This window comes from Crocodylus porosus, unplaced genomic scaffold (genome assembly GCF_001723895.1).
Source record: "Crocodylus porosus isolate Cpor-Errol unplaced genomic scaffold, CroPor_comp1, whole genome shotgun sequence".
Classification (NCBI taxonomy): Eukaryota; Metazoa; Chordata; order Crocodylia; family Crocodylidae; genus Crocodylus; species Crocodylus porosus.
Window position 1 is genome coordinate 2738659 of NW_017728914.1, and position 12796 is coordinate 2751454.

Genomic DNA, 12796 nt, shown 5'->3' on the forward strand with positions numbered 1-12796 from the left:
TGGAGTGGATGGAGCACGCTCCGGTTCCACCACCCAATACCAAAAAGAATCTGCTGAATATAGACCTCCTATGGAGGACATATCAGAGACAATTACCCTGAGGAGCTCGCCTACGTGGTCACGCTGCTTCCCCTGCCAGGTAAGTACTTGATGATCTGCTCAGGTCCCTTCCAACCCTACAAACCATGAAACTATAAGTCAGCGCACATTAAATGCAACACCCCTCAATGCCGATTCTTTTTCAAGTCATGGTGAGCCAATACACTGAATACATTTCAACTTCCTCTTCACTCCATCATATATGATTAGGGGTCTACTGAACTTGAGGAGGCAGCCAGCTGATTTTGCAGGCAGATCCTGGGACCAGCTGCCATTTTTGCAGGCTGAGCATGGCAGGCCCCTACCATGCTTCTGGTTGGCCAAAGGGTCCAGGCAGTCCCACCCCTCCCTGGAGATTGCCAGATGGCCCCAAGCCATGGCTTAAATTGCTTAACAATATTTCCCTCAATGGCTTCCGCAGGCTTAATCAGGGGATTACGCTCACAGAAGCCATTAACTGATGTGTTATTAAGCAATCCAAGCGCTTAAACTCTAAAATGAAATATCTAATTAAAATAAAGATATACACAACAGGAATTGTAACTAATGTCCACTATACACTTTATTAACTAATGCCAACTATATACACTTTCTGAAAGGACATTATAAAAAGCAGTTGAAACTGAAATGCTAACCTTGAGACAGGCAATTCATGCCATTAAATGTGAACATGCCGCATCCAGCCACAGTTGCTGCAGACACTCTCCATCTTTGTGGGGTGAATATATTTGTTCATATACTGAGATGGCACGCTCAGCATCCATTGAGTTCGTTAGGATGGTGAGGCAGCATCTCGCCAGGGCATACAGATGTGGAAACCAGTAACATACAGAGTCCCTGAACACAGGTATAGGCATCCCTTTGACAGAGTTCATGTTGCACGTTCGTTCTAGTGCTCTTTCTGCTGTCCCGGGATTGCTTTCAGTAGCTGAGGGTCACAACTCAGAACAGATACCTGATTGGGGTCCAAAATGCAAACAGCACTAAGGTAGGAGGCAGCCAGTTGTTAGAACCATGGTGAGAGTAATGCATCGTACCTATAGTACTGGTTCAGCTTCACAGCTGTTTCCTGGAACAGGTTCTTTCTCCACTGGTTTTCATGAGGACAGCTTGACAATTCTTCCAATGCCTGGTCTTTGACCCAGCTTTTCAAATCCAGCAGCTTGTTGTGCGAGTGGTGAATGACAGCTTGCTCACCTTCGAACCGTATTAGAAACTCCATGAACTTGATGGCATAGTCAGCCACAAATGCCACTTGTTGCTTTACTTTAAGTGATCATAAAGCTTAAGCATGCAGTGCTGGGTGCAATTTCCAATTTCTCACTCACAAACTGCTGGTAGTACTGCATATACTTGGCGTGGTAACAGATCGCGTTGAACCAGGAATTCCATCTTGTGAGCACAGGCTCTGGTAACAGTGACAGAGTGACATGCAAGTCCCCACTCTGACTGGTAACAGACTTCCTGTACCAGACCTTACAGCCTGGACAGCGCTTGAAGGCTGACACCACGCTATTCACACTGAGGAACTACGTGAACCAAATGTCACTTACTAAATACAGAATGTGCACATTGCAGGTGACACGAACTGCAATGGGCAACATTTGTTGGACCACATCAGAGAAAGCCTTGCACATATACATGGCCCTGTCCGACAGAAATGCTGAGATCTTGTTAAATTCTATATCTCATAACTGACAGTTACCTTCACAATGGCTTGAGACACAGTAGAAAAATTGACAGATATGAGGTAGACCAGCTCTGTCAGAAACACAGGCAGGTCCTGGTCTGTCCAGCTCCCTGCACAAAGAAAATGTGCAGCACGTAGTTATATCAAGGGTCACGAGCTTCATTAGCCAGAATGGAGGAGTCATACTCTGCCATCACAGCCTTTGTGGACTCTACATGTGAAGCAATCACTGCAGAGGGATAGTTTTGGTGAAACTTGTTGGCACATGGAAAACTGCCAGCATCTGGCACGTTTTGGTTCAAGTAGTCTTTTAACATTGGGTGATCAAGTTTCTCCAGTAGGATGTTCACCTTGACAGCCTCCATGAAGGAAAATGCCACCTCTTGCCTCGCTGAGCTGCTTTCTATGGTCCTTTTAAAGAGCGAGGACATATTTGCTTGTTTCTTGCTCTGACCTTCAGCCTCTGCAACAGCATTTCATTTTACGTGTGCCTCAGACTCTAAGAGTCAATCTATACTGTTTTTTCCTCAAAATATCCAGAGTTGCACTGCAGGCAATACAGAAAAGCCTGTCTCTATCTGTGTGCAAGGTCCCTGCAGGATACTGTCCTACACGGTCGAGCACTGAAATGTACTTGGCTGTCTTGGAGGATTTCCTCTCAGTGGGCATGATGAAGAATCCTCCTCATGCTGCAATATACTGCAGCAGCAAGCCTGTGGGTGCTTTAAAAGCTGGAGCAAAAACCCACCTGCTTTCCTGACTGGCCCTGGACTGGCTCTCGGACTACACTCATGTCATAGGCTCAGCCTCCAATTTGTTCCCTCTTGTCCTCCCCCACATCCAACCATGCTTCAAGACTCCAGGGTTTCCCACCCTTTTTCCTGCTTGCAGATAGGGTTTTTTTCTTTCACAGCGAGCCCACCAAAATTACAGAGCCCACCTAAATATGCAGTTTCTATGAAAATCATGCAAATGCAAGTTTGGTAGGTCCCTACATACTATTAGTATGACCCTCCCCTCAACAAGGTAGAGCCAGACCAGGCTGACCTGTACTTTATCTGCATATACATTTTTGGAGGATCCAGGACCTGTGACAATAACACCTAGTTCCAGTCATGACTGGGAGCTAATCAGCATGTGGATGCAACTGGAATAACAGACTTAGTGGGATAGCTTGCACGACTGGAGTACTGTCATGGATCAGTATAACCTGTTCAGGAAGGACAGGCAGGGCAGAGGAGGAAAAGTTGCTCAGGAGGAAGGTCAGGGAAAGGATGGGTCCTTTCACAAGGGAGGAAACCTAGTGACAGATGATGTGGAAAAAGCTGAAGTATTCAGTGCCTTCTTTACCTGAGCCTTCACAGGCAAGGTCAGCTTGGGAAAGGAAGTGAGCAGCCAGATTCAAGTGGCGGAAGAACAGGTTAGGGACTATTTACAAAAGCTGGAAATATAAAAGTCCATAGACCCAGACACGAGGCATCCAGGAGTGCTGAGCTGGCTGATGCAGTTGCAGAGCTATTGACCATTATCTTTGAAAACACATGACAATTGGGAGAGGTCCCGGATGACTGGAAACCGGCAAATATAGTGCCTATGTTTAAGACAGGGAAAAAGGAGGATCACGGGAAATATATACTGGTCAGCCTCACCTCAGTCACTGGAAAATTCATGGACCAGGTCCTCAAGGAATCCATTTCTAAGCAGTTGGGGGAAAGGAAGATAATCAGGAACAGTCAGCATGGATTCACCAAGGGTAATTCATGCCTGACCAATCTGATTGTTTTCTATGACTGGCTCTGTGGACATGGCAAGAGCAGTGGATGTGACATAACTTTGTCTTTAGCATGGCTTTTGATTCAGTCTCCCATAATGTTCTCGCAACCAAGCTAAGGAAGCACAGGTTGGCCAAATGGACTGCAAGGTGGACAAAAAATGACTGAATCATTTAAAGGGTAGTAATCAATGGCTCAATGTCTATTTGACAACTGATCTCACGTAAAGTGCCCCCAGGATCGGTCCTCAGGACAGTTTTGTTCAGTATCTTCATCTACAGCGTGGAAGATGGGATGGAGTGCACCTTCAGCAAGTTTGCAGATGACACCAAGCTGGTTAGGGTAGTAGAAATCCTAGAGGGTAAAGCTATGATTGAGAGAGACCTTGACAAATCGGAGAATTGAACCAAAAAAAAAATCTCATGAAGTTCAATAAGGACCAGTGCAAAGTCCTGTACTAAGGACACAATCCCATGCACTGATACAGGCTGGGAATTGACTAGCTAAGCAGCAGCTCTGCAGAAAAGGAACTGGAGTTACAGTGAACAGTAAGCTGAATGGGAGCCAACAGTATACCTTTGTCAAAGAAGGCTAACAGCATATTGGACTGCATTAGCTAGTCCAGGAAGCGATTATTCCCTTCTATTCAACAGCATTCAGAAAGCTACACCTGGAGTACTCTGTCCAGTTTTGTGCCCCACCCCCACAAGGATGTGGACAAAACTGGAAAGAGTTCAGCAGGGAGAAATGAAAATGGTTAGGGCAGGAGTGGGCAATTATTTTGGCTGGAAGACTGCTTAATGAATTTTGGTGAGCTGTCTAGGGCCACAAAGGTAGCCCCACTCATAACACGTGTCCTGCCCCCTGGTCGCCATCTGGGGATGAGAAGTCTAGTTTGTAAACCCCTGATCTTTGCCACTGGAAGTCCTTCCCCTTGCCCCCATCTTGGAACCAGGCAAAAACAAATCATATATTAAAAGTCAAACATCTACTATAACATATTTTAATTTTATTTAAAAAAATATTTTTGTCCCGATTTGTGTTTGCATAATATATATAGAAATGACTGCATAATAGCTCAAAAATAAAGTATGACTTGTGTGGTGTATGGTTGGGGGGTGTTGTGTGTGTGTGTGTGTGTGTGTATGGTAGAGTGCGCATGTGGGGATGCCTGTGGTGTTTGTGAGGGAGGGTATGTGTGGCAGGGTGTAGGATATGTTGCAGGGTGTGTGTATATATGGGAGGGTTGTGGGGACACGGTGTGGGCATATGATGTTTGTGGGATGTGAGGAAGGGTGTATGTGGGGGGGGAACCTGCCCCCACACATGCCCCTCCCATGGCGCACAGCCCCTGCCCTGGGCAGCAGCAGCAGCAGCAGCAGCAACAGCAACAGACCCTTGGGATACTCGTGGCCCATGTAGGTGGTTGCTGCCCGGCAGCATGCAGCTTCAGTCAATTCCAGAAGCTGCATGTGGCAGCAAGAAGAGGAGACAGGTCGGCCCTCCTCTATTGCACAGGGCTCACATACAGCTCCTGGCACTTGTGAGCCGCTGGGGGGGGCCCCATGCGATGGAGCTGGCTGCCTTCCCTGCTCCCTGCTGCCACATACAGCTGCTGAGACTCAGTCAGAAGTGGAGTGGCGTCCTGTCCCCTACTTCCCAGCAGACTCCCACGAGTGGAAGGAGAACAAATTCAAGGCAAACGTCCAATAATTAGATGCTATACCTGGAAAATTTTACCAAATTCATAAATTTTCTATATACAGAATTTAATTATTGGGGTTCATCTTATATTCTAGCAAATACACTATTTTTTACCATGATGCTACAAAAAAATGACGATATGCCTTGGGTATCATTAGCATTTGCTGTACAGTACACAATTCTTTTTGTATAGCTAATAAAATTGCTTTGGGATTATAATAATACTAGCCAATTGCCCATCAGGAATGATGGCATGGGGTGGGGGGATGCTTAGGGTCTGGGCCCACTCCCCCCACTCACCCCCTGACACAGTGGTGGGAGGGAGGGCCCAGGTCTGATGCGGGGGAGGACCGGGCCTGAGGGTGGGGAGAAGCCGGGAGCAGCAGGCCTGGGCTGACCTGACAGTGGTGGGGGAATGGGATGGGAGGAGTGGGCTTGGAGTCAACGAACGAGGGGGGGGGGAAGGGAAGCGGAGATTGGGCCTGGGCCCGAGATGGGGAGAAGGCCCAAGCCCAAGCCGGGGGAGAAGCCAGCCCGCTGTGGCAGTTGGGGGGAGCAGCAGGCCCGGCAGCAGCTGGGGGAGGAGAGATGCAAGCCTCCTCCCCCACCTCCCTCCTGTTGTCTCAGAGCCCACTCCTCCCATTCCCGCACTGCCGCTGGGTCAGGCTGGGCCCACTGCTCCCCCACACCGCCACGACAGGCCAGCTTCTCTCCCGGCTGGGGCTCGGTCCTGCCCCATATGAGGCCTGGGCCTACTCCTTCCCTCCCCCCACCACTGCTGTGGTGCACCCACTATTCCCCAACCCGCTTCAGGCCCGCTCCTTCCCACACCACCACCACTTTAGGTGGTCATAACAGAAGGGGGGAGGGGCAGGCCAAGGCCAGAGCTGGTGGCTTCATCCCCCCTGTTTCACCTGCAAGGAGCAAAAGGGGGTTGCCCCCCCACTCCATCACTGTCACCTGTCAGGAGCAGGGCAGGGAGGGCGAAGCCAGCTGTGCTGCCCTCACCGCACCCCGCCCTCCATCCCCACCATCATCACCCCACCAGCTCCCATTTGAACACTTGTTTGCACTCTGATTGGCTGTCTGTCAGCCAATCAGAGCACGAATAAAGCATGACAGACCAACAGATGCTTTTATAATATTAGAATAGCCTGGCCTAGTAATCTGCATCGTAGACCAGCTAGTAGTTCAATGTCTGTTCTTTCCCATCTGAGCTACAGCATCCTCTGGTTCTGGGAATTACTAGTATTCCTGCTGACCGTAACATAGAATGTGATAGGACTAATCCAGTTTTTCTGACCCATGATTATCCTATATCACAAGATACTGGATCATAAAAAGTAAAGCATCTTAGAAGGAAAACAAGCTATTAAATCATTTGAGTCCAACCCAGCTTTTTCTAAGGAACAGAATATACTTTTCCCCCTGTACTTCATACTCTCCCAAGCAACAGTCACAATTGACTATGCCCCCAACGAAGCATGTACCCCGCTATGTAACTGTTTTGAAGATTAATGTCTGATCATTAAAAAAGAATTGTGTGATATTCAGTCCTTTTTCTTCTTCTCTAAGAGAGAGCAATTCCCAAAATTTGGATATTACAACTTATAAAGGGTTTACTTCATTCAATAAAGATAAACTGGAAGTAATTTGGCTTTCAAAAGATTTTTCAGTTTCAACATTTTTAGGCTGTGTTGGCAGAGTAAGGTGGATTCTGTGTTACTGTTACACTTTAAAATGACCGTATCTATTATTTTTTCTACATACAAACACTAGCAACCCATATTTTTTACTTACACCTTCACATTCTTGTGGTCTACTCCCAGTCCCATAGTGGTCGTTTAGCCAAACTTTACTATAAGCTTTACTATCAAGTTTTCCTCAGACCAGTCCATCTAGTCTCTTAACCATTTCTAATCTTCTGTGAATCACCTCCAATTTAGGATATCCTAAATGTAGAAAAATGCCAAGCCTTTAGCTCATTTAATAATATCTCTTTGGCTCCCAAGGCAGCAAGTACATATTTTTGAGGGAAAACTACTTTCACATAACTATTAATGAATTTCAACATCCAAAAAATCAGTTTGCATAATTACATTCAATCTCCCTCAATTCCGAGGAAGTTGACAGTAATATTTTTATTGTAGTATTTTAAACTTCCTACCCTATACTTGTGAAAAGTTGATATGTGTTACCAAAGTGCTACACTGTTTCTTTCCAGAGATGGGTGACATTTCTATGGTCAATTAAGTGATCTATGTATCATATGAAGTACTTTGTGATGTGTTTTTGAGATTCTTTTGGAATAAAAATGAGCTACATATATGTAAGTTATTACAAACCTGCTAATACTACTTATTGTAAGGGTATCTAACTCTCTTAAAGATCTTAACATTTTCAAAGTTCCTCTCTGTTGCGTGAGACATATAGTAAAAGACACGCCCTATGATAAGCACTTCCTTCCTGTTTCTTTTATGTGACTTACTGACAGCAATAAGTCGATTACCAAACCACACTGCATTCACCAAATCCAATACTCATTGCAACCTGGCCAATACACTGTTAAGCCCACTCCACATGTAAATTTACCTGAGAATAGAACACAAAGTTTTAGCAAAAGGGCCAACTCCTCTGTGATCAGTCAGGGACACTGCCTACATGATGCTTTGAATCAAGTAATGCAGTTTAAGTCAAAATGTGAAAAACATACTGTGGCAGGGAAAAGAAACTTGCATCCAACCCACCAGCAGTCCCAAACACCAAAACATTAGACACCCAGTGCCTTGAGCACTGTTTGATCTATAGGCATCATCTTGTACTCCTACTCCTCAGCTAGCACCCTTGGGACATGCTTGTCTTACACAAATGAGATTCCAAGGGTCAAAAGGTCCATAGCAGTCCCACTGATCTCTTTTCCCAAGAGCCCCTTCAGTTAATCCACATCCCTCTGAGGATTTACCATCAGAACCTGCCTAAGGCTGAGAAAGTACATACTACTAAACGGATTAGTGACCCCTCATAACTAGATGGAAACAGTCAACAGTCAGAAACCTTAATCTGTACCACCAGGGCTCCCATACAAGCAGCTACAATTAAAAAAAAATATCTTATTCAATAGAGAGTCCTGGAGTTACATACATGCCACAAATAGGAAAGGATCCAGAAAGACCAAGAAAGACAATCAGTGTGCATACCTAATGTCTTCCTCCAAATCCTTACCTTTAATGAGAACAAATGTTAACCCAAGTGAGCTAACAGTCCTACTGCAGACCAAGCAGTTCATACCTTTCATGCATGTTAGCAGGTCAAGTTAAAATTTGAGTTAAAAACACAAGGGGAATCTAATCTTTAACTTGTCATTTTGATGGAAGTTAGCAGCTCAAGCTTCCCCATCTTCTCTGGGATTTTTACTGTAGTTAAGGATACGCCCTTTTTTAAAGCCTTTTTCAAAAGATGAAAGAAGTCAAATGGACTGCTCTACACTGACCAAACTGAGACCAGAACCTACAAGCATTCAGGCTTTATGGGGGAACACTCCTACTTCTTACAAATACATCTCAATTCAGATCTTGCTGGGGGACCTACATGATTTGCCTACAGCAAGGGTAACAAATACGTGGCCCCAGGAGCTGTTCCCTGCACCCTGCCTCCTGTGGCCAAAGAATGCAGGGCTAGCTAGCAGGAGGCAGTGCCCCTCACAGGAACCGGGGCCATGGGGCAAGCTGGGCATGGTCACTGGTGGCAGGGGGCGAGTGAGGGTCCAGCTCACAGCAGGGGGTGACTTAGTTGCACCAGGAAGAGCCCCCCCCCAAGATCTCACAGAAGGCCGCGGCCCCACCGGTATGGACCAGGCAGGTGACATTTCACGAGCCAGCAAAATGGTCAGCAAGTAGCACGGCGCCGCCTAAAGGCAGGGCGAGCTCTGCCTGCGGGTTGAGCTCCCGCCATAAAGACACGCTCCCTCCAGCTCAGAAGCAAGTGCGCGGCACAGCACGCCGCGGCCTGCCCACGCCAGGTGCGCGCCCGGCCCCAAGCTCCGCTTCCCGCGCGGCCCCGACCGGGACTCGGCCTGAACTGCCGGAACCCAGCTCCCGATAAAGTCCCCGCGACCGCCACAGCCCGGGCCACGACACCGCGCGCGGCGAACCGCCCCACACTGAGTCAGAGCGAAGTCCGCCCCGGGGGGGGAAAGCAGGGGCGGCGTCCACCCGCACGCCAGGGCCTGACGCCTCATCAGGCGAAACAACACCTGCGGCAGGTGAGGGCCGGGCCGCTCAGCGCAGTGGCCGGTGCGGGCGAGGAAGGCAGGGTCCGGCCCCGCGATACTTACGAATTTCTTGGACTTGCCCGAGTCCGCGGGCGCCACCGCCTCCTCCGGGCCCTTCCCCCGCCGCTTGTCCCGGCCACCGCGCGCCGAGCCCCCGCCGCCCTCCATGGTGCCGCCAGCTCCTCAGGCCGCGCCGCTCGCCCGCCCGCCCGCTGCAGCCGCGCCCAGCCCCGCCCGCTCATTCCGCAGGCAGCATCTCATTAGCAGACGCGGCTCCTCTCATATTCATGAGGGGGAACTTCCGCTTCCGGCCTGCAGGAGCACTGCCGCGGGAGCGTGGGCCCTGAGGAGCAGCTGCGCGTTGCCCGCCCGCGACCGCGTCCTGGAGGCAGCGCAGCTCGGTGCTCGCGCCAGGCCGACAGGCGCCTTTGGTGCGGCACCGCTGCAGGACTCCTGTCCCGGAGACGCGGGCCCGAGGGAGCCTGTTCTTGCCCCCGCTCAGCGCCGCAGGGGCTTGGCCTGTTATACTCTAGCCCATCCCGGCTGTACTTCTCAGTTGCTCCCCCTGGAGAATCAGAGGCCAGTAAAATCAGCCAAACTGAGCGAGGACGGCTGTGGCTGACCTCTGCCTGCAATTCTTGCAACAGCCAGGGGAGAAGCCTTTTTGAAGGCTGAGACTTATAGGACCCACAAAGGCACTTGTTGCAGGTCTGTAAGAAGAACCTGCCTATAATAATAACAAAAACAGAACTAGCTGCATGACAAAGCCAACACACACATTTGGGAGAGGAGGGGTGAGCCCCTGCATGCCTCAGTTGCAGAGCTGCTTCTCATTCCTCCCTTTCAGTAGACTGATACAGTCCATCTCTCTTGTGCTCACAGAAGGGTCAGCTGTCCTTCTGCCCCTACTGGGGCCCAAACCCAACCACCTGCCTGAGCTCTAAGCCCCACCATTCAGAAGTAGAGCTTGGGAGGAGTTCTGTGCCAAAAAAAATCCCAAATAATAGGAATAGGGTTTACTTGTAATGGTTGCCACCCCCCCCCCACCCAATTTAATCCAGGTTAGGAGTTAAAAATTGCTCAATTGCATTTCATTATTAAAAAAAGAAAGTCACCTTATGGGTAGTTCAGCTGAAAATGCTCTTAACACTGAAAAAGAGCTGCTGATGGTTTCTAATGTTGAAGACCATCTGTATTTATTAATTTCCCCAGAGCACAAGATACAATATCACCAAAATGAATAGGGTATTTTTAGGTAAACTATCAGATTTTTCTGTCATCCAAACTCAACAACTCCTACTTCCCTGTTAAGAGCAGTAAATCAAAGAACGGGCCCCTTGGAGAATAAATTACTATCGGGGAAGCACAAGATGCTGTACCCTTCTCTCAAGAGCAGCTTTCAGTATCCTCTAGAGTAGTATACAAGCCTGGCATTTTTGCCGACAAACAGAAAATTTGAAACCCCTGTTTTCTCCAAGGTATAGTCAGCCAAGATATTGCCAAAAGGTTTCCTGAATTTCTATCCCATCCTCTCTCACCAGGCCAGTAAGAAAAATGTAGCAGGAGAGTGGGATCACTAATCCTACACTGCTTGCTGCTAAGCCTTATAATTTCTATCAAGAGGCTGAACAGGTCCTGCTGGAATCTGGGAAACCTTCTATTACGCATTGTTATGCTTTGAAGTAGAAACATTCTAAAGTAGAAGACAAATTCTAGGAATGTTAATCCTGTTATTTAACCTATTCAGATTATTCTGCATTATTTTTACCAGTTTATATTAAAGAGGTTTTTATTATGTGAAAGACAAAAAGACTATAAATACCAATGCAATACCTTGTGAAATACCTTCATAATCTAATTTATTTCACATTTCTTGACTACTTCATGCTGTAAGAACTCTCATAAAAAGGCCCTAAATGCAGTGAGAAAATAGAAATGAGCCATAGGGAACAAGGGAAACATGACACTTGGAACATACTGTACCAGTCACAGGAAGTTTATCGTGCTTAGGCAAAAAACTGTCATCCTACAATACTGACCTCACTCTAGAACTGTTTCATCAGGACCATCAAGAGAACAGCCCATACTCATCACCTTCCTGTAATGATCTGTAGATCAGACAATTCTAAAAAAAATAAAATCCAAGTGTCATCACAATTGTAAACTTTTTCCTTTCTTTATAAGCTACTGTTTCCAAACCTATAATGTAATTTAATCCCAGTAGGGTGAGCTTTCTCTGTCTCCTGGGAAATGAAGATGACTTCCAGGATTGTAATATCAGGCATTTTCTTACTAATGAGGATCTAAGGAAGTAGTGTCTTTGTCAATTAATAAATGCTAGCTTCTTTGGTAGGCTCCAAAATAAACAATTCTTCAGGGGATTAAAAAAAAAAAGTCCTTAGGAAAGTTAGTTATGATATTTATCTGTGTATGCCAAAATGAATCAGATAATCACTCCTATAACTCTACTGAGAATACTGAAATGTAGTCTTCAAAAGTCTTCTGAAGAATTAGATTGAGACCTATTTGAGGCTTTTTAAATATTATATGCAATTGTTTCACTGTTATATGTTCAAGATAATGATCACTAAATTCTAATGATGAAGTGCTTCCATTTTTTTCCTTTATTGTATGTTTGCAGAAGATCTGGTACACTGATCTATTTTTATTTATTTGTAAATAAATAACATAGTTATTATGGACATTTTGGTGATTTTGTTGCATTGCTGTCAAAATAATTAGTGAATGAGCCTCTAAATTGTAAATAGTGCCACAATTAGTTTCTTCGGAAGCCTGATTTTTGTTGCCACCGTCCAACCTTTGTCACCTGCCCTTCTTTTTTCAATTGCTTAATAAAAGGATTCATTAAAGCAACGGGGGGCATATTTTGTCAGGCATGCCACAAACTGGATTTGCATACTTCTCAAGTACCGCTCTGATCCCCTTCTGCTCAATCTGCTACTCCTTTCTGTTTTCTGCCCTGTGCTCTCTGCCCAGTCTGCTGCTCTGCTTTCTGTCCAATCTGATGCTCTGCTGGCTGTCCTCTTCCTAATCTGCTGAATGCTGCACACAGAAGCTGCCTATGCCACTCATGGCATGTGCCACAGGTTGGCAACCCTTGCTTTAAGGGACTGTTACACTTGTATGTCACAATTCATGGATTTCTGATGCGAATTTGATCCTGAGCAGATTTTGGAGGCTCCTTTCAAGTACAAAAGTAGCGCTCATATTATAATTTGGCTGAATTTCTGTGGCCACTAC

General features: G+C 46.7%; 1 protein-coding gene across 1 annotated transcript in view; it reads right to left on the bottom strand.

Moving 5' to 3' along the window:
* The window catches only part of LOC109309842 (protein diaphanous homolog 1-like), a gene marked incomplete at its 3' end in the record, with an annotated part of 63137 nt that extends 53395 nt beyond the window's left edge, over window positions 1–9742 (bottom strand). The window contains exon 1 of the mRNA XM_019534711.1: window positions 9599–9742. Coding sequence (XP_019390256.1) covers window positions 9599–9703 — 105 coding nt within the window. The remainder of the gene's footprint in view (window positions 1–9598) is intronic.
* Window positions 9743–12796: the final 3054 nt, after the last annotated feature.